The following is a 22,343-nucleotide window of genomic DNA, read 5'->3' on the forward strand; positions in this document are numbered from 1 at the left end:
ACTGTGGATTCCAGTTTCTTGAGTTCGGAGTATGATGAGATGAATTATTTCCAACAACTTCTAGTTTTATCTGAATTTCATTCTTATTGGTCTTTATGGTGCTTCTTTTCTTAGCATAGGGTGGAAAAATAAAGAAGTGCTGTGCAGTTGTGAAACTGTTGTACCTGCTGGCTTTACACTGTGGCCAAAAGTATTTGGACACCTGATCATGTGTTTGTTGGACAGCTTATTTAAAAAAACAAATGCTATTAAACTAAAGTGACCTCTATGTGATCTTTTCAGCTAGAACAGCCACTCTTCTAAAAAAGCTTCTCACAAGACTTTACAGTATGTCTGTAAAAATTTGTGCATTCTTATGGCTGGCCACTGATGTTGGGTTAAGAAAGTCTCAATTAATGTTCCAGTTTATGCAATGTCTTTATAGACTTTGCTTTGTGTATAGGGACACAGTCGTGCTGGAATAGGAAAAAAAACTTTCCTAAACTGTTGCTGCAAAGTAAGAAGCACATACTTTTCTTTATATCATTAATTTATTACAGCTGTTAGCAATTGCTGTGGCTAAATCACATGAAGTCAGTAATTAAAAGGGGTGTTACAATACTTTTGTCCAAATAGTAAAGAGGATATTCATACTGCAAGTATATTAAATAATGAAAACAAAATTAGTTTTGTTCTTCCCTTCACTGTGTACAGCTAATTCCTAACTGTTCGATTTAGTAAATAAACAATTAATTCTAATACACAAGAAAAGCCAACTTTATATACTCAAACACAAACGCTGTGTGGAAACTGAAGTTAAAAAAAAGAACGATTATGTTTAAGGCATTTATTAAAAAGTGTACAAAACAAATATGCATACAAAGCCATACTAACACGAACAGAAGCAAGCAGAAACCCACAGACAGCAAGAACAGTTCAGTCTCAGCTATGCATTTCAGTTCTGACTGTGGGTACAGACACAGCATAGTCCTATTGAACGAGAGCTAGTCCACTACTGATCTGATTGTAATAATGCATGCTTAATTCATAAAGCCTATACCACTCTGCGTTACGGATGCCAAATATACACAACTAAACCTACCAGAGAGGCCAGAGTAAGCCTGTGTTATTGCTTATTACCACTGCTACACAGAATGCTGTTTTGAAAGTGTGCCTTTGTTCTTCGGCTTTAAATACAAAGGACGGTGCACCATGAACGAAAAAACTGACAGCAGGATCTCTCTCTCTCTCTCAAAACACAGAAAATACACAATTAAAGTCAACACCATTATGAACACCGTAAGTGGTCAGATCAGTCTGCGCTAAAGTGCATGAGGGTCCATAAACACTGTGACATTAAGAACTTCACTTCTCAGAAGCAGCATCAAAGAATTCAGTCATTAACAGGGCAGTTGAGTATCTTACAGAGGGTGTATGTCACCCGGATTTGCCGGTTTGGTTCATCTCAGCCCTGTGTATTAAAAACGGTGGGTGGAATGTGCACAAGGACAATGTTGTAGCACACTCACTTCATCGGAGCATCATGTGTTTAGTTTTGATCGTCCTGAACAGAGGAAAAAAAAACAAAGCTTGAATTAAAAGAATGCTCTGTGTACAAGAGGTCAAACAAACCACCAGTCAAACCCAAGACGAGCATAATCACAATTTCAACACATTTGACAGACTTTTATACAATATGTTTTGTTTTGCATTGTGTTTGTGCACTTCCCCCACACACCTTTTCTCACAATTTAGTCACTTCCAAATTCGTATTATAATTCCTCTGCCACTTACACCACCCACATGCTGGCTGAGGAGGGAAACAGACTAACAACGATTCCCTCGACAACATTGTTGTTGGTTGCTTCTTTTACACCAGGCAGCAGTGGATTCTCATGACTGCTGTATGAAATGAGAAGGAACCGTATTCCACTGAGCTAATGGTGTCGGTTAAGCACTCGGTCAGGGCGGTTACATCAAAATTTTTCCTGCTGAAGTTTTACACAACATAGTTACTGTTCTATTCTTTTAAATGTGATAAACAGCAAATACATAGTACATGCACTCAAGTCTGCAAAGGCATATATTTTAATGAGAATAAAAACCTAAACTATTGCATATAAATGTATATACTTTTACCAAGTCCCAACCCAACAAAGTATGAGAAGAACGGCAGCTCTTCTCATTAGACAAAAGCAGAAGCTCAACCCTTGAAGATGATTGTATGTATGTGCTTTGAAGCCCATAATAGTCACAAACTATTATGGAAAGCTGATGGCACGTCATCACAAGAACAGCTCAGCTATAGAAAGCAGGTGTAAAAGCATACACTCCAGTCTCTCACTCTCTCAAACACAGACACACACACACACGTACGTACGTACAATGAGACCATATAAATAAACATTCACTACATCTCACACAGCTTCTCAGAGTTAGCACAAATGATGTTAAGGGGGCAGAGGTGACACCGATGCCATGCCAAGCTTTCCCATGCTGAGAGACCAATCAGATAAAACCTACCTGCCCACTGTCCACGACCAATGGGCTGCTTCTGTCTACCTGTCTGTCTGCAAACCAACCAATCAGATGAGAGCAACCAATCACAATGCAGACCAGAAGATGAGCACCAGAAAAAGAAGGAACCCATTAGACCCATTTAACCTCTATGTATAAGGTCAAATGTAAGGCTTACATTGTTAGGATATTTATAAGTTCATGCAACACAATTATACATTTTACATTTACTGTAATTAAAATGCAGTTAAGAGCTTAATCTATTTCAGATCCATAACTACTATGCTCTGTTTACCACAGTCCCATAATGTGGTCATATACTATATGTCGACACAATGTCTAATTATTTAGCAGTTACGAGTGCTGAACGCATTGTTTTTGTCCTGTTCCAGCATGACTGTGCCCCAGCTCACAAAGTGAGGTCCATGCGTTTAGTGTGGAGAAACTCCAGTGGCCTGTACAGAATTCTGACCTCAACTGCACTGAACACCTTTGACATGAAGTGCCTTTCTAAGAGGCAGGCCTCTTTGTAATAATAATGCCTGACCTTACAAATGCCTACAATTCCTACACTACAAAATCTTGTGAGAAGTAAACTCAGAGGAGTAAAGGCTGTTGTGTCTACAAAGGGCCTATGGTGATGTTCCACAATCAACAGTCAGCTGTTGTTAATGGGTTGAAATGACATTTACATTTTCAGCATTTAGCAGACGCTTTTATCCAAAGCGACTTACACAGTGAGCGGAACACAATGAGCAATTGAGGGTTAAGGGCCTTGCTCAGGGACCCAACAGTGGCAACTTGGTGGTGGCGGGGCTTGAACCGTCCAGTACCTTAACCACTGAGCTATCACTGGCCCACCAATTAACGGAACAATTGATTTGTTGGTCATTAACATCTTTAAACGGCATGTCATTAATTCAAACGGGTCATGAATGTCATCTTTTCACCAACCTTTAACACATACGTATATAACACATATCAATGTCTTTAGAGCTTCATTATATTAAACTTAAAGCAATCTGAGAATTGTGGTAGAGCTCTCAGACTGGTGGTACTGTCCCTATTCTAAAAGTTGCTCTGAGCGTGAAAGCAGTTTGTATTTGTGTTTTTACCTGGAGCCTGTTGGCTTTGGGACCTTCTGCGTGTGCTGGATGATCTAGATGTTGACAGTGAGGAAAGTGAGGAGGACAGTGAGGAGCCCATACTGTTCGCCCTAGAGGTGGCTAACGACACAGGAGTCACAGGTGGAGAGTCCAGCTGTGTGCGAGAGAAATGTAACTTTGTTTGTTCAGTAAGTAAATGCATGGCAGTGTTAGGGCAGAATAGGTCAATTTAAAAATCGGTCGCTGATAAAACTGTCAATAAAGTTTTACTGGCTATTACTGAGAATTACAACAAAAACATTCAAACCAGCCCATTATTAGATGTCCACATAATTTTAACCATTTGGTGTTTTGTAATATAGTCAGTTATACATGGCATTAATACTATTAATTAATGTGCATGTGTACCTCAACACTGTCGTGGGTTGGTGATGAGGATGCTGAGGAGTTTTCGGCAAGTCTTCTTGAGTTAGAGGACATACCAAGCTCGACTGTACGAACACGCTGGGCAAACTTCAGGGAACAGACTGACTCTATTAGGTTACTGTCCAGAGGAGAGACCTAACAGGACATAAAGAAAGCAGGGCAGAAGGACAGACAGACAATAGTAAAAAACAAAGTAAATTTCCATATCAAAGCATGACAATTGCTTACTCACTAAAATAAAAACCCAAGCCGATAGTTTTTTTGTTGTAAAATAAAGGCATCCTGTGGGCATTTTGATAACTGACCGATAGCACCACTGAAGTCCAAAGACCACAGGGCTATACTTTACTGCTGTGCCACCCAAACGCAGGGGCATGTCTACAATGACGGGCAAAAAGAATGTAAACAAGCCAGCCCGTCTCTGTACAGTTCACATGCTGTTTCAACTTGTTCACCAGATTATTTTTTTTAAATGTGTGTGTTTAGGGAAGAGTGAATGTGTGTAGATCAGCCTTCACACACCTGCACCAGCATGAGAGTCTTGCTGTCTCCGTTGAGCGAGTCCTGGAGCAGGTACGTGAGGCGAGAGTTTCTGAAAGGAACGTGCGAGTGCCGTGAACGCAGTGCGTTAATGACGTCGCCCAGCGCTGACAGAGACTTGTTGATACACTGAGCCTCGCGCAGCCGGCTTCCTTCAGCTCCTGATTTAGAGATTCTCTCTGAACCAGCCAGATCCACCAGATTCAGTTTACCTGTACATACACACACATGAATGAAATACAATTTTTTTATTAATGTATTATGCTTTTTAACAATCTGCTTGGCCAAAAAATACTTACAGCAACGTATATTATTGAAATAATGATGCGGAAAGGTCTATAATGTCAATAAACTTTGTGACAAGGCCTCACTTTTCCTCATAAGACTTCACTGTGTTTATATACAAACAAGTGTACTTTGAACATGCTTGTACATGGTTTATGAAGTAGTGTTCTCTTGCTAAGGTTGGGGAAAAAATGTTTTCATTTACACTATAAGGAAATTTGTCTTGTATGGACGGATGTAATCCAAGAACCACCATTAAGAAAAGCCCTGACAGATCTTCTGTGGGCTCAGAGGCTGCTTTGCAAGAAAAAGCCTCTGCCCTTGCTACTTTGTTGTCTATGTTATCAGCACAAACTCAATATTATTATCATTTGTCCAAACTGTTTTCCAGTTTAGCTTTAAACAGGGTTTAGCATCACCTGTTTGTGTTTGAACCTTTAAATCCATTATTTAAAAACTTTCTGAAATACCCAGTTGGGCAAATAATTTGGCAAATAATTTTCAGAACCAGAGCTATTAAAAAGTGGGCCTAGACGTAATATTTTGCAGTGTTTTCAGGGGGAGTCCATGTCTACCTCTAGTGCGCTGTCCAGTAGAGGTGTTGACACCAGCCACAGTGATGATGAGAAGAGCATGAGAGCGAGAGCTGTGTTCATTCAGGTTTGTGCAAGCTGTCGCCCGGTTCATGTGACCCAGCTCAAACACCTACAGGGTTCAAAGATTAAGATGGATAACTCCTCATACCATAGGCTTGTTTCTCTACATTATTTACAGTTTAGTTTAGTTTACAAAAGAAAAAAGTAAAAAAGAAAAAAAAAGACTGTAATGAGCAAACAAACATCTCATGTAGCCTAACACATCAAACCTAGAGACAAATTGGATTACAACAGCAGAAAACCATTTGTAATTTCTGTCCTGTAAGCCAAGAAGATGAATCTGAAGCTACAGTGGGCACAGGCTTATCAAAACCACAGCTGAGATTTAAGAGCACATGAGCTGGCGTATAGACATCTGCGCCACCCAAATGCCCATGAGTGAAGCTTCTGACCAGCGTCTGTATGATTCTATATATTGTGCTGCTGCCACAAGATTGGCTGTTCGAACAATTCCACAACTGAATCTGTGTTCATAATGTTCAAACTGGATGGTAAGTGTATCTCTCACCTTGTTAATGTCCTCTACACTTTCCACTGCAAACTCAGTAAGACCGGGTACATACAGCTGACCACTGCCATCAGGACACATCTTAATGTCCAGCTTTTCATTGTGGTCAGCTCCCAACAGATTCCTGAGTAGGAAAAGGAGGATAAACAAAAGGAATTCTGTCAAAAAAATCACTGGCATTGCTACACTATTTTAGTGGTCTGATTTTCCTAGTTGTGTGGTGTTTGATTTCATTGTCTAGATGTTAAATGGCATGAGGCACTGATTTCCCTTTGTGACTTCTGAGAAGGCATTGCCAATGAAATATCGTTGTGAAATGTAAAAACAGTTCATTTCTATAGCCAAATCCAATCCAAATGGACCAACTGATGATTTTATCACTTGTTTTTGGACCAAAACACATTAAACACAAACAAAATCATTATAACTCCAACTGTACTCTACAATAACTTCTATTTCTTAATTATTCTTTAATTCTTTGAAACTACGACATATACAATTTATGGCCAAAAGGAAGAACTTTTTTTCAGAAACGTTGAGGCAGTTATAGCCACAAAAGGTAGGCAAAACAATATGCCCACGGTTTTGGAATAACAAGTTCATGTCCAAGTGTCCACATAGTTTTGGCCATACAGTGTATGTTATCCTGATCAAAGGCATGGAACAAATCTCACCGCAACGTCTCGTTGTAGATCTCCACCATGCTGACAGTGATGGTGTAGTTCCAGTCATGTTTCTTCTCAGACACCTCTGAGAAAAGCAGGCGTAGAGCTCGCTGGTTAATACCAGGGTTCTCAGGAACACCCTGCAACACACACACACACACACACACACACAAACACACAGTTCTGAGTCAGTGCTAGCTTTTCTTACTGATTATAATTTAATCTTTGTCTCAGCAGTTTTGGGATGGCCCTTTTCTCTTCCATTATGACATCATGCCAGGTCCATAAAGACATGGTTTGACCAGTTTGATGAGGAGGGACTCCACTGGTCGGCACCTGCAACCCCATTAAGCTCTAGTGGGATGAACTGGAACATCGATTACAAGTCAGCCCTTTCAATTTAAGATCAACACCTAACCTCACAAATGCTGAATGGCTCTAAATCCCCAGAGAAACATTACAAAGTCTTTTGGAAAGCTTTTCGAGAATAAATGCAAGCTGTCAAGGGCCAATTCCATATTAACACCAATGGTTTGAAAAAGTATGACATAATTACGACAACAAAATACTATGGTACAACATACAGCCTAAAAACAACCTATTCATACAATCATAGGTTTTTCACCAGGATTACCTCCATGGTGTAGGTCTTTCCTGATCCTGTCTGTCCATAAGCGAAGATGCACACGTTATAGCCATCTATACAGGATGTAATCAGAGACTGCACCTCCTGAAACACCTGTCCAATCAGAGCAGAAATCGTAAGGTTACTTAACAGTAAAGACGAGATAAGCAGCATGAGTTGAAGTGACTTCTGACCTGGTCCTGTGTAGCCTGAGGTGGAAAGACCTTGTCCATTTCAAAATTCATGAGCTTGCCCTTGCTGGAGAGATAAAGCATGGCGTCATCTTCAGGGTCAAAGGTGACCACAGTTTTATTGGTCTCTGCTTCATCCTGAAAGATGGGACGCACTCGACAGAACACACGAATGTTTCCTGTGGAAATAACAAGCAGTGAGAAAAACAGTGACAGTGAAATATTCCACATTGCATTTTTAATTATTATAGACATCAGGTCATAAATAACAAAAATGTGTGCGGGATTGTCGCTTACATTCTGAAAAAGGGAGCAGATTGGGCTTTTTAGCAGGGTGGGAGCTTTAAGGGTACATATATGAAAAAATACCTTTGAGTCGCACCAGTTCGTTGTGGCACTTCTTCCTCAGGTTCATTTCCCTCTTATATTTGCGCAGCAGCTCCTGGTTGACACTGCTTACCTTTTCAATCATATGGCATATCTACACAAAGATGTTATTTTTTTTTTTTTTTTAAGCATTGGCTGCATTTAATGATTTAGTGCTACACAGTGGCAAAATAGTTCTTGAGGCAGGTTCAGTTGAGAAACGTACCTCTTGCTTAGCATCAGAAATAGCCTTCTCCAGCATGAACGGGAAGTCCTGAACCTGTCTCTTGAGGCAGTTATAATCACAGGTGAGAGTCCTTAGAGCTGGCTGCAATGTTAACAGATTCATCCTGACTCCTGCCAGGTTCTCATGTACAGCCTTCATCTCACTCTCGGCTCTGATAAATGCCTCCTCTATCACCCGGTTTTTCTCCACCTCAAGATTCTGGATCTCAGCCTCCAGCTGACCTCGAGTTTGCTCCATCTCAGCCTCGCGCACCAGGAGCTGGGAAGCACATGCATGTACAAATTAGCTACTAAACAAACACTTACTCAAATCAAGCAATTTTTAACAAAGTGAAGTTACAAATACTCAAGAACTCTACAGACCAATAGAACAACTTGTTTGTTTGTTTATTAGGATTTTAACTTCATGTTTTACACTTTGGTTACATTCATGACAGGAACGGTAGTTACTCGTTATACAAGGTTCATCAGTTCACAAGGTTATATCAAACACAGTCTTGGACAATTTAGTGTCTCCAATTCACCTCACTTGCACGTCTTTGGACTGTGGGAGGAAACCGGAGCACCCGGAGGAAACCCATGCGGACACGGGGAGTACATGAAAACTCCACACAGAAAGGACCCAGACCACCCCATCTGGGGATCGAACCCAGGACCTTCTTGCTGTGAGGCGACAGTGCTACCCACTTGCCACCGTGCTACCCCCAATAGTACAACTTAAATGGTCCAATATTCATCCAAAATTCTCATGACTTTCAGTAGTTCATATTATTATTCTTATTTTTTTTTACCCATTTCATATTCATGTTTTACCACAGCTTTATCAAGGCAAGAATAAAGGACATAACCCATCATGTTTGCATGTAGACCCGACCGGCCAACAGCACCTCTGGGGATTTAAACTCTGGATCCCAGTGGTAGTGGGCTAGTGCAATTTATAGCTTCCCCCCCGAGCTCCCCACATATATAAATATAGCTTATAATAATAGTTATAAATGGCAGAGAAAGCAGGATAATAGATGCTTGTCTAAGAAACATCAATGTGGCAAAATTAAAAGCAATAAAATACAATGTGGGGAGTGTGCATGTATTTTACCTGCTTGCGAAGATCATTGTTGGTTCTCTGGCTGTCATGCAGCTGCTGCTCGAGCGTTTGAAGAAGCTGCCTCTGGACCACTAGTTGCTCTTCAAGAGCCTGGTTACGTACCTGAGCCTCCACCAGAGCCTGCTTCAACTGAGAGGACTCGGCCTCCACAGCCTTGCTTACATACTGTACAGAGAGAAAGATGGAGATGAAATGTGCAAGAGAAACACAATCACAGTGAAGGTGAAGAACCTTTCTAAAAACCCTTAAAAAATTATGGGAAACATCTTAAACATCCATGTAAGTACAACTGATGTAGTAATCTGCAATTGAAGAGTGATTTATGGCTTTCTCTTTGTGTAAAAGAGTTTCAGGTTGCATTTCTTGATGCAGTGTTGGACCGTGTTAGGATGGCAACGGTTTTCCATAGCACTCCTTAGCCCATGTGGCTGCATTTATCACAGTAATACATTATTATGTACAGTAAATGGCAAAAAGCCTGAATTATTTGCAATCTTGCATTGACAAATTTTTAAACACCAGAAACTTTGGCTTTTGACTTTTATGCCGAATCATGTTAGCAATTCACCTTCTTATTGAGGTGGTATGTGTGTATTCGGTACTAACCGTCGCCTGTGGGGGCGCTGCAGTGTGCTGTCTTAGTGTCTCCTCTGCATGTCTGAGCTGCTCCTCTGACTGGGCTTTGCTTCGTAGTGCCACCCCCAGCTGTTCCTGCAGCTGCTCTGCTGTCCGTACCCTCTCCAAAAGCTGCTGCTTTAGCTCAGTGATGTGCCGTTCACACGCTCTACATTGCTCCTCACACCGAGAGAGCGCCCCCTGCAAGGCCGACGCCTCCTATTACACACAGACACATACAGATCTTACTGATATGGGATCAGTTATATCCTGCTGATTGTTTCCTGGACATTTTTCCCTAACATAGTTTTATCATAAGCACCCACAATACAAGGAGAATTAGATTTTTTAGAGAGAAAAGCCTCTCAGCTGAAATAAGGGACTATACCCCATTGGACCACTTTTGGATCTTAGCTACAGTTTTTACAAAGGGTGTCTGTGATCTGAAGATGTCTATCAAAATCACTAAGGGGGAGCTTGCCTGTTGAAATAATATTCAGTCAATATTTTTTAAAACAGGTCAGAACTAGAGACTCAAACTTTGCCAATTCCTTGTAACCGAAAAAAGAACATCATGAGGTGACGGCTAACCATAAAGCTTAATGCAACACATACTGTAAATATTTAAACACATCACAAACTTTCATATTAAACAGTCTTTATACTTTCGATTCTAACTTGGACTACTATGCCACTCAAGTGCCACTAAACTGCTTCTTTAAAACATTTAGGAAAGATTGTATTTAGAGATGCAGCATGTAGATCTGCTTATCTGTAATTTATTACAGAGGCATGTGAAATAAGGAAACACACACAGGAAAAAGGACTTGTGTGGATGTGTGTACTGTACCTGACTGCGAGGGCAGTTGGAGGGGCAGGTGTGTGATAGAGACTCATGGCTGTAGCTGGTGGCCTTTAGCTCCTGTTTAAGTCGCTGGTTCTCGCTCTCCAGGAGCTCCAGCTGCTTTTCCAGGTCTGTCGCCCCCTAAACACATGTACACACAGTAAATGAATTGTGTTGATGGACTGCATTCCTCATAGTGTAATCTAGGTCAGTCGCAGAGGCTCTGGTAACGCTGAATGATGTCACAGAAGCTACTGGGAACAGGTCCCCGGTGTGAGGTTCCTACAACAAGTGTACTCATAATGGTTCCTTGTTACTGAACAAACAATGGGAGCTTTCAGTGGTAACTAGCCTTTCATTACCTATTAAATAAAGTTACATCAATTTCAACTTTAACATTATATATATTAGAGCTTCGATTGTTTGGCTGACAAAAGATAATGATCTGATGTAAATTTCATTAAGTCCTGCAATCGGTAATGAATATCATTCAGCGTATATATGATATGATTAAATGGCTGAAGATTATCTGAGCAAGTCTTCCATACTATACTTAATAATGCTCGATAATGAATCACTGTAACTGTTCATCATCTCTGAAACCAGAGTTCCATTTATTTCACAGTGTCCTGTTTTTCTCATCCTGTATCTCTGTTTTGCTTGTACCCCTTCCCCCCCTCCCCTCTTTCTCACCAGTTCTGAGCGCAGTCTCTCCACCTCCTGCGTCCGGTCAACCAGTTTCTTCTCCAGCTCCTCAATCTATAAAAAACAAGCATGAAGAAAAGTATTTACCTAGCAGAAATGCAAAATATATTCATTTTATTATTTGAAGATGAATGTATTTGTTGTTATTTACTGTACAGTTCACCTGTCCTGTTATATAAAGTCCCCTGTGCCCCCTGCATTGCCAGAGGAGGAGAGGTTGCTATTTTGAGTTTTTTCCTGACACGTTTTTGCCACTTGTGCCTTTGGTTTCTTTATTATTACAGGAGATCCACTTTATTACTCTATTTTGTTTCTTAGTCTGCACAAATCATTGTGCAGCAATATAATAATAATAACAGTAACAATAATATAATTTAAGCCATCTCTGTGAAATTCAAAGATGTTTTAAGTATGAGCAAAATAGACTACTACTTCAAGTTTTCATTGTCTTGTGGACACAGCTTAAAAAATATCAGCTGCAGACCACAATCTGCCAATTTCCACCCTAAACGTATGCCTTTACCTACCGATTGTGATTGACAGCCTACTGAAGCTCCTACTACTGCTTTAATGTTGTAATACCATAAATGCATTTAAGAGATTAAACTTGATAATAGTTACAACAAACATCATTTAAGGGAACCATATATTGCCAAATTCCTCAGCAAGAGACTATAGTGTTTACCTGTGTGTGCAGCCCAGAGATAAAAGCAAGCTGGTATGTCTGTAGATGAGGCAAAGGATGAGCTTTCCTCTCTGAAACAGTAACAGAAGGTTCCTGTGCCAACTGGGATCCTGAACTCAATCTCCTTACATCTACAAAACACACACACACACACACACACACACACACACACACACACAGACACAGACACACACAGTTCTGGAAACTTCTGTGTGGCTTTATCTGCAACAGGTCCAGGACAAAACACACAACATGAATATACCTGCATTACAGCCAGCTTGGCTGAGCTGGCTCTGCTGCTCCAGTGGCTCTTGGTTAGTGTCTCGATGCTCTTGGTTTGTTCTTGTTTGGTTCTGGTGGTCTCGATTGGCCTCTTGTGTGTATATGTGAGGTAGAAGTGGTCTGCTGGAGTCTTCAGTATATAAACAAGCTTGGATCTCAGACACTTTTTCTTGCAGCGCCTGCAAAACCAACAACACAACAGGTTAAAGTATATAACTACATGGTGTGAAAGATGTCATAATGTGTCAGTTCATATACATAATATATAAATATAAAACGCATAAACACATGTAAACAATTCCCTTAATCTACTTAAAAGAAAAATTCTGAGCACCATAAAATGTAACCATCACATTCTCATACAGACTGAATCTCTAACCTAGCCAAAGAAATCGACTGCACTGTAGCCTCTGGTTAGCTGGACAGAGGTTCATCCCATTCTGATTAGCACTACCTTTCTACACTGTGCTGGATCTTTCAGCGTGTAAACACACACACACACACACACACACAGTGACCCAGCTGCATTGTTGACACACACAAGCGTCCCACGTCAATGCCCTTGTCTCTGATCATACAGTCAATGCACATTCAAACACACAGTGAAAACAGAACACAATGTGTGGATCATGTGACCGACATGAAGCAAAATAAAGACACTGGCCTGAAGAGCCCAGTTCATTCTCGTTCACTTATGCGCACACACACTTAACACGCACATAAAAAGAACCACAAAGTTTTGTAGTTGGATATCACCTCACATTTACATTGTTAGAAAGAAATGACCACATAATTATGTGAATGCTTAACAAACAGCAATACAGTACTGTTACACTGAACAGTACAATACTGGGTACTGATGAGGACCAAGCAATATATGAGGAGTGTCAGGGTAAAAAGAATTATGAATGATTAAATTGGCAAAAATACGGCAGATTTTTGATAAGGGTAAAATAAAAAAACAAAACGACAAAGTGGTAACACGACTAAATGTGCATTGAACAGCAAACTTGTATTAAATGTATTCATCACATCTTTAAGATAACTAAATTCAGATCTGATCCATTTTTTAGGTGCTTGGGTGGCTACACAGACATGATTAGCTGTTTCTTGGGATTGGGATGGCCTAAGTTGTGTGATGGGCCAGTGATTCCCGAGGAAAAAAACTAGACCTGACACAACCCTGGTAAAGCGATTAACGAAAATGAAGTGATTTATTTTGGGTTTGGATATGGTGCTTCACCGTAGTGACTGCTCTTAAGGTGGACCAGTAAGACAAAGCTCACATTTTATATTTCGTCCTTAATAAATGGCTAAAACTAGTTTTTGGGTTTAAAGCTTTTATTAAAAGTCATGTCATGAGCACGTAAATAGCTAACATGAGTAACAGCAGTAATGTCCATTGTTTGATTAGTACTTAAATGGAAGCAAGCAAACTTGCTTTTGTTCCATTTAGCAATAAAACTATTGTTGCCACACATTTTTATTTATCTGGAAGATGTGTAAATAAATGGAAAGGAATGGAAATGCCTGCAGTAAGTGGACTTCAAAGCTTTTGAATCAGTATTTTCAAAATCAACAGAGAGACTGGATTCATCTTATCAACCATGATCTCATCAACACAACTAAATGTTTACTGTAGAAAGATTACAATACAGCATGTTGGAACAGACATCCAATATACTGAAAATACAACTGAAATACATACATATTACAACTGCTATTGATTTCATTCCAATGTCTGACATTTAGCTATTTGTCTAGTTTAGTTAAACTGTTAGATTTCATTTAAAATTTCTGTCCCAAATTATTTGAGTAAAAATAATTGATCTCGTTTCCCCTCGCCTCATTTCTACATCATTTCTTATAATAAAAGGTACTGTACTAGTGATCAAAAGGTAGCTTTTCTGGTTCACAGCCCACCTTCACCAAGCAGCAGCTGTTTGTTGCATGCAATTCTGTCACAGATTAAGTTGCTTTGGATAAAGGTCTTTGCTAAATGCCAAAAATGTGAACGTAATGTGAATGTATTCAAGTTTTTCAGCCTGATCAATTATACAGAGAAGAATACAGATGAAGTCCAGCATGCTGGTTGAGTGGTGATGGAATGGTTAAAGGTCTTTTACTGACATAAATCTGATAAGATTTTAAAAAAAAAAGAGAGATTTGGGACCAGACTAAACAATTACTCAGAATATCTATGTTTTGCCTATTACAATGCAGTTTAGCATTGCTAGCCAGACTCTAATATCAGTGTTTATAATGCTGCTACGGTAAAATGTGCCAGTCTTAGCAGACACAAATGCTTTAGGTTGCATTTGTTTTATATAAAAGTGGTCCAATGTAAATAAGCTTATACTATAAAAGACCATGCAGTTTCAGAATAGGGTATATTAAAACTTAAGGCCCTACAGTCATAAACTGCAATTTAGAAAGTAATAAGACTTTTTAGGGATTTGTAGTCATAGTTTAAAAAAAATATATATATATTGCTACATGAAAGATTTTAATTAAAAGCAAATCAAGCAGTGCTGAAGTTTGCCGTGTCATAAGCCGCTGTCATACAGATGGCAGTTCTAAGGAGTGTTTTTTTTTTCCTTTGAACATTTTCAGCGCTAATTTTAGTTCCACCCACATGTACCAGTTCAATACCTATTCAGGAACAGCTTAGCACTCCTGGTACATTGTGTTAAAGGGTATTCAAATAAATCACAGGTATTCATCTCCAGTACAGGTCACATCGCAACGAGGCGTAAAAAGATAAAGAAATGTTGGAACACAGATTTGTAACCGTTTTGCACTTAACTACAGGTCTGGAGGAAAATCAGCAAGTTTCTTTCATAAACATAAGCATGTTTATCATCATGGACCTTTTTAAGAGTGCAAGAATTTGTGGGATTTTAAATCAAATCAATATTGAAGAGAAATTCTTAAAAGAGAAGCTTAAATTAATTAAATTAAACTCTATCTGTTGAAAAGAGCTGTTTTATTGGGGTATTTTGCCACATGTAAAGATAAAATATATTTTAACTCAGTAACACTCAGTGATATGCTTGCCACAACATTTTCCTGCATTGTTCTGCATATACCCTCCTGCAGGCTGTGTTCATTTGTTTCTTTTTTGCCTGCCACACCCTCAAATGTTCGAAGTCATGGTGAGGTCTAACATGACGTCGCTTTACAGGTGGGACTTGGCCAGTCACGTTAACAACAATAGATGAGACTGGTGAATTTATAAAGCAATGCAGTGACTCAGTGAGGAGCGGCATCCCTGGATGCTTATTGAAATTTTTTTTACCTTGTATATCGTCAAAGATAACAGCACAATGTGTGTTCTAGCAGAATTACCATAAAACACAAAATCTAAATCCTAACAGTAAACATTATTAGCAAAAGCTTTGGTTTGGTTTGGTGTCACCTTTGGTGTCAAACCAGCAGTGAATTTCTCAAGCCTTTGTCAGGCATTACACATAATGACACAGTTCTAACTAACGCAGGGGTGCTCAGGTGGAGCAGCAGTCTAATGCACTAGCCTATGGGTGTGTTTGAAAAGCTAGTGAGCTGTCTACATAGACAGCATTTTACGTCATCCTGTGCTGCGCTCCCGAGAAGGAGGCTGTTCCAAATCCTAGATGCCTTAAAATCCTCACTTCTGAGGCATCTTATTATTTCAATGTTATTTTGGCTTAAGAACGAGTGAGCGTCCGACGCTGCCTTAGTGATCAAGGCAATCCCAGAATTCATTGCGGGTCGGGCGCTCTTCTCTCACAGAAAACATGGCTGACGGGGCGGAGAAACGAATTGAGTTATTTTTAAACGTAAATAAAATATTACTGATTTTTAACTTGTATAAACTTGTACCGAGTGTTTTTATTTGCAAGTTCGGGCTTGTCAGGAAATTTAACCGTTATCGGTACATGAAGGGAGATGTTATTGACAAAATGGAGAGCCTGTGTTACAGTGTGGTTTGGTGAACAACAGCTGTATGCAAAGGGAAACTGAAGATGAAGATGAAGACTGATGAAGACTGAAGATTTTACTTAAATTTCTTTAAGAAACGTTATTGGAAGTCCCTCATCCCAGTACCATCATTCTAGTGCAGATTTCGTTAAATGTCATGTTTTACACTTTGGTTACATTCATGACAGGAACGGTAGTTACTCATTACACAACATTCATCAGTTCACAAGGTTATATCAAGCACAGTCATGGACAATTCAGTGTCTCCAAGCACTGAAGAACAGTTACTTAAAGCCAGTGGTACCAGTCAGAAAAGCTATTAGATTTAGAGGACAATATGGGAATCGTGCAGCGTGTGCTCAGCAGATCACATTGGCAGGTCAGTAAAGAAGTTTTACCTGTATTAGCAGCTGAGGGTCAGAAAGGGCAGGCTCAGTCAGGTCAAAGGTCAAGCGGCGACTTTGGCGGACAGAGTTGGGCAGTGTCAGGAAGGAGCTTTCCTCCTCACCATCGCTGATTAGCAAATCCACTGAGCTTGCTGGACCAACACACACACAGAATTATCTTGGTAAGGTTATAGCATTTTAATATGATAACTGGCTTAATTCATTATGGATATATTGTATAAACAAATGACTCAGTACTGCTACATTAATTTTTAATCAACAATTCCACCACTGTGTGATCCTGGGTGAGGAGGGATGTATCTAACACAATCAATAATTGTATACCCACAGTAATTATATAATATTGGACACAAGATGGGTGTACCTAATGAAGTGCATGTAAACTGTATTACACTATATGGCCAAAAGTATGTAGACAGCCCTTTTAAAATATAAAATATTGTATATGCTTCTATATTTGTTGTTATTGTTCAGCGGTCTGCTCCATCATGACCCTGTGCACAAGCAAGCTCTGTAAACATTTACCCCATTTAGCAGGTGCTTCTTATCCAAAGTTACTTAGAATTGTAACTGAATACAATGAAAGCAAGTGAGGGTTAAGGGCTGGTTCAGGGGCACAACAGTGGCAACTTGGTGGTGTTCGGGTTTGAACCTTCTGATCACTGGTCCAGTACCTTAACCACTGAGCTACCACTGCCCTGAAACAGACACAAATTGACTTTGGTTTGGAGGCATGCACAGAGCACTAACCTTAACTTATAAACTAATAAACACACTTCTGCATTGAACTGCCCTTTTGAAAACCTTCTCAGTACAGTAAGAGTTGTTCTAGCAGCAAGGGTGGGGTAGGAGTACTTAGGATGCCACACATGCTGATTGTGAGGTGTCCAAATACTTTTGGTTGTGTAATGTGTGTACTAATGTAATTCCTTCCTATTAGTCTGCCTTTCTGTTTCCACAGAAACTAATTCAAGGTCCTGCAGGTGCTGCAAAAGCAAGCATTGCGTGATAAGCTTGGCTAAACATAAAGCATGACTGCAGGTGATACATTAACCCAACGTGTGTGTGTGTGTGTGTGTGTTCAAACAGGTACCGTGTTCTACAGTCTTACAATCACCACTGAGATCGAACAAACCTAACTACACACAAGAAGTCAATAAGGCGGATTTTTGTTTGACCAGAAACTTCATTTGATCAGTGGCTACAGATACACAATATTAACACACACACACACGCACGCACACACACACACGCTTGGGATCGCCATCAACCATCTAACTGCACCAGCTGGTTTTTCTCACTTCTTTTTTTCAACATTTAAAAGGACATCCAACCCGGATGCAATTACTATATAAATCCCAAACAATCAAACCTCCGTCTAGAATTGTCTATAACCACTTACCCCTCCAAGCCTAACCAAATAACTGCAAAAGCTTTTGCAACCCACAAGATTACATCTTTAATACATTTACAAATAAAACACAAAGACTAAATTTGTTTATATTTGACAGGGTTTTCCTGCTGGATAACTAATGAACATCTAAAAGTCTGAGTTTTAAAGGCTTATTGATGCTGGATATGAGACAGAGGAGAGGAAAGTTACAAATAAAAATTCTTGCTCAATGAAGGGCTTAATCCTGCATTTGCACTTGATTACAAAATAATTTTCTTTTCGATTTTTTTCTGCATTTTTACCCTTTTTCTCCCAATCTAGTTGTATCCAATTACACTGCTGTATCACTCTTCTATTTCTTACCCTAATCAATGAGGGCCATACCTAACAAGCCCCAGGTATTAAAAAAACCCAAAGAAAAATAAGTGTTCCGCTCTTTCTGTTACCACTACACTGTTTCAGGGGCTCAAATGTGACTTTACTTTAGACAGCAGCTGCAGACATGACCAACTGTCCCGAACATTCATGGGTACCACTGAGACCCAAGCACCCACATGTAAATATCCTAACATATATGAGCCCGGTATCACCAAGAAACACTGGGCTCAAGGCAGGAATACCCTGGACAGGGCAACAATTCATCACAGGGCTTTGACCAACCCCGTTCTCACAGAAATAGCCAACCATGTCAGTGTAGACACATGGCTAAGCGATTCAAACCTAGATCACCCATATTACATATTAGTGATTAACAAATACAAATTTCACATTAGGGGTTATTACAGTTTATATTTACATTAACTACCTCACTGCAGTACCACCAGAGCTCACCGAGTGGGGCTCCGGGACACAGGCTAAAAAACAACTGGCCCACACCAATGCTCTCCAGCTTTTATACCAAGTACCACAGACTCACCAATACACACAAAAAAAAATCAGACTTTAAAAAACTGCCCTGCGATGGATTGGCACAATGTCCAGGGTATTCCTGCTTTGCGCCCAGTGTATCCTGAGAGATACGAACCCGTCATCACCCTGACCAGTAATAAATAAAATAAAATAAAATAATCAGGTCTGCTGATGTTAAAGTATCTGATGACAGGTGATAAAAGTGCCACACAGCTTCAAGGTCTGGGGTTTAAATTTTTTCACTGGCCCTTGTTTCTAAGTAGTTTTCACCCAAAACCATGCAAAAGGTGGACTGGCTGCAGTAAATTGCCCTGTAGTTTTTTTTAAATGGTCACTCTGTAGGTTGTATGTTCCCACTTTGCCCCAAGATAGACAGTTGTATATTAAAAAAGAAAAAGAAAAGAAAAATTACACCGAAATATCACTAATATATGGACATCTGACCATGAGCTTGATATACATGCTATTTTAAAAGCATGTGCGTTAATATGGAGTTGGCCCCTCATTGCAGCTATAACAGCCTCTACTCTTTTGGTAAGGTATTCCTATTCCACCACACAGATGATATTCATCAATAGATTGGAGCTTTCTCCAGTGTGTAATCCCACTGTATGCCCAGTGTTTGTGTGTGGTACCAGACCCACCAAAAGACAACCAGAATGAAGCTGGTTTTTACTGTCACCTTGGATATTTCAGCTGAAAACACACACACACACACACACACACACACACACACACACACACACAGAGACACAGACACACACACACACAGCTAAATGACATATTTGTCTCTAAAAAGCTTTACCTCTCTGTACCTGGTGTTAGTATGCATGTTTCCCCTCCATTCAGTCCCATAGCTTTTCTTCCTGTTACATTCTAGTCTTCCACCTTGACTGTGTGGGTTGGTTAGCTTACACACACACACCTCCCTACCCTTTTTCATTCACACACTCTCTCTGCTATCTAAAAAAGAAATGTCACAGTACAGGTTTGGGTGAAACCACGTGAGAGGGCTCACCGTCCAATGAAATATCCGTATTCCAAAGCTCCTGCAGGCAAGGGGTGTGGCCGAGGTCCCACGTCTTCCTCGTGCCAAACATGACCGCCGGGCCGTGCAGAGCGTAACGCTAAGGGCAAAAAGGAGACAGGAAATACTTTAAGGCTCAAGGATTACATAAAATAGCACACCTGTAGGTGACAATGACTAGGTCAGCTATTATTACAGAGAGGAAAAAAATGCTTCAAATGCTTTACATTTACACACAGTGTTTAATTTTACAGTTAAAAACTCTCAGATGATTACACTCTCACATGCACTATCGGACGCATTCTCACAAGCACTCTCAAAGGCAAACATGCACTCTCACACACTTATAGGCACTCTCACAGGCAAATATGCACTCTCACAGGCAATCATGTGCACTCACAGACACACACAAATTCTCACAGGCAAACGCACACTCTCACATAGTAAGAACATTTTCCATAAATCTATAAATGTCATGAATGGAAGCTTGTAAGGTCACATACACAAGCCCATACACACACTCAGTCAGGGGGAAACATGAAGTCAACTGCTTTAGTGTTTGTTATGAAGTATACTTCTAGTGAAAATATCCCTTTTAAAATTACACACACAGAATCATTTTTCTTACACTAAATAAAAAAAAACACTAATTTTGAATTTTCAGTGGCCATGTGGCAGGGAGGAAGCAGTAGCGGTAAGCATGGTGTTAAACTGCAGTACCTCTAACGTCTGAGGAATGTAAAGCTGACAATCTGCTGTACACACTGTTACTTAAACCACTCAACCTACCAGCACTGCTTTATCAGAGATTTATCTGACACTGATGGTAATGAGAATGCTGATATTCTAACATTCAACTAGACATGATTAAGCTGTTTGATTCAGCTGTTGAGATAATGATTTAGATTATTTTATAGCAATGAAACCTTTTTTTATTTATACTTTATAAAGACAAACATTTTGAACTTTTAATTAATTTCTTGATAAGTCTGTGGGTCCAACACCATCTAAAACATATGATTTCTGTGTTTTAAATAGATTAAAACTCATACGTTATTATAAAAAACCAATCAAGGCTGGCTGGCCGATAGCAGAGCTGACATTTAATGGTTTTTGAATAGGTTGTCCAACAAGCCATGGTTGACAGGTGTCCAGATACTTCTGGTGTGTGTGAAATAGCACCCAGTAACTTAAAATGTGTTTACAGTTTCATTATTGCAATCTGACAAAAAAGCTCTGCTGCCAAAGATGAATCACCACAAGTCAAGATCATAATCCGTCCTTCATTCATTCACATCTATAAAGAACATAAGGACCTTCTGCCAAGGTCGGCATAAAAGTGGCTACATGGATTTGTTTTGCAAAAATAGGCAATCTGCTTCCACAACCTTTTTTTAAAACCCAAATAAAAAATAGATGACAATTTTAAAAAGAACAACTAAATGAAACACACTCTTTTGTTTCAAGATTATCATTCATCGCTGTAAACCATAGACTGCGATCCTTACGTCACTGCTGATTCTCTGGTACTGCATTAGAAATAGAAAAGCTTAGTGACTTCAGTATTTGTAACTACTGCATTTCAATTGCTATATCAGTCCTGACAGCCTGCAATTTGAAGTGTAGAAACGTTTACTGCATTGCCTGTTTTGTGCAGGCACATGTGTGCTGAGCCCATGCTGAGACAATTCATGCAGGAATAAGCATTTCAATCTGCCATGTGTGTATCACTGTTAAGCAATATGAACGTCTTTTGTGTAATATAATAACCAATTAACAAGCCGTGGTGAGAGACTGAAGATCTGCTGCCCTCAAACAGCATTTCATTATCAGCCTAAGGCATCAATTATTCACACACACACACACACACACACTGGTGTATAGAAAGCTGACTGTCGCCATCCTGCGTATGGTACATCTTTCTTTGTCCCATGCACACACAAACACACGTAGGGTGTATACACTGTGCATTTAATGCACATTTGAGAAAAAGTCTATGAGAATACCCTTGTTTGTAAAAAAAAAATTGGAACATAACCCTGGCAGCAGTCACGCTAACACACAATACAGTTATGACAGCTGGGAGCTAAAGGCTAACAGTATAGACTTACCCCTCTTGTAGCCTTCTGGCTCTCCTCATGCCACCATCAACATGAAGAGCAAAAAACACTAATCCACACTGCCACCAGTTTCACCAGCGCTCCCACTCACTCTGTCTGTCTGTCTCTCTGTGTGCACACACCATCAGCAGCAATATTGCACACTACCACCCGCTTCACCGGCTCCCCCCCACCTTACTCT

The 22,343-nt window shown here is 39.9% G+C and overlaps 1 protein-coding gene across 1 annotated transcript; it reads right to left on the reverse strand.

The window, feature by feature from the left end:
* Positions 1 to 811: 811 nt before the first annotated feature.
* On the reverse strand, positions 812 to 20,344 carry kifc3 (kinesin family member C3). The gene is made up of 21 exons (XM_063005029.1): positions 20,327 to 20,344; positions 20,034 to 20,142; positions 16,705 to 16,844; positions 12,327 to 12,525; positions 12,065 to 12,195; positions 11,368 to 11,433; positions 10,681 to 10,815; positions 9,822 to 10,049; positions 9,207 to 9,380; positions 8,091 to 8,369; positions 7,868 to 7,979; positions 7,502 to 7,677; positions 7,317 to 7,421; positions 6,692 to 6,822; positions 6,018 to 6,141; positions 5,429 to 5,558; positions 4,551 to 4,780; positions 4,011 to 4,163; positions 3,612 to 3,756; positions 2,503 to 2,549; positions 812 to 1,543 (listed from the first exon to the last, which is right to left on the reverse strand). The coding sequence occupies exons 1-21, from the start codon at positions 20,342 to 20,344 to the stop codon at positions 1,529 to 1,531; spliced, it is 2,847 nt and encodes a 948-aa protein (XP_062861099.1). The 3' UTR covers positions 812 to 1,528.
* Between the last annotated feature and the right edge of the window lie 1,999 nt (positions 20,345 to 22,343).

Source organism: Trichomycterus rosablanca, chromosome 11, assembly GCF_030014385.1.
Source record: "Trichomycterus rosablanca isolate fTriRos1 chromosome 11, fTriRos1.hap1, whole genome shotgun sequence".
Taxonomy (NCBI): domain Eukaryota; kingdom Metazoa; phylum Chordata; class Actinopteri; order Siluriformes; family Trichomycteridae; genus Trichomycterus; species Trichomycterus rosablanca.

Bases quoted from the DNA above. Each gene is read 5' to 3' on its own strand.
- kifc3 (XM_063005029.1), bottom strand. The intron at 12,526-16,704 runs GTAAAACTTCTT...TTGGTTTTGCAG, and splicing joins ACCCTCAGCTGCTAATACAG to GCGCTGCAAGAAAAAGTGTC. The intron at 9,381-9,821 runs GTTAGTACCGAA...CTCTCTGTACAG, and splicing joins CAGCGCCCCCACAGGCGACG to TATGTAAGCAAGGCTGTGGA.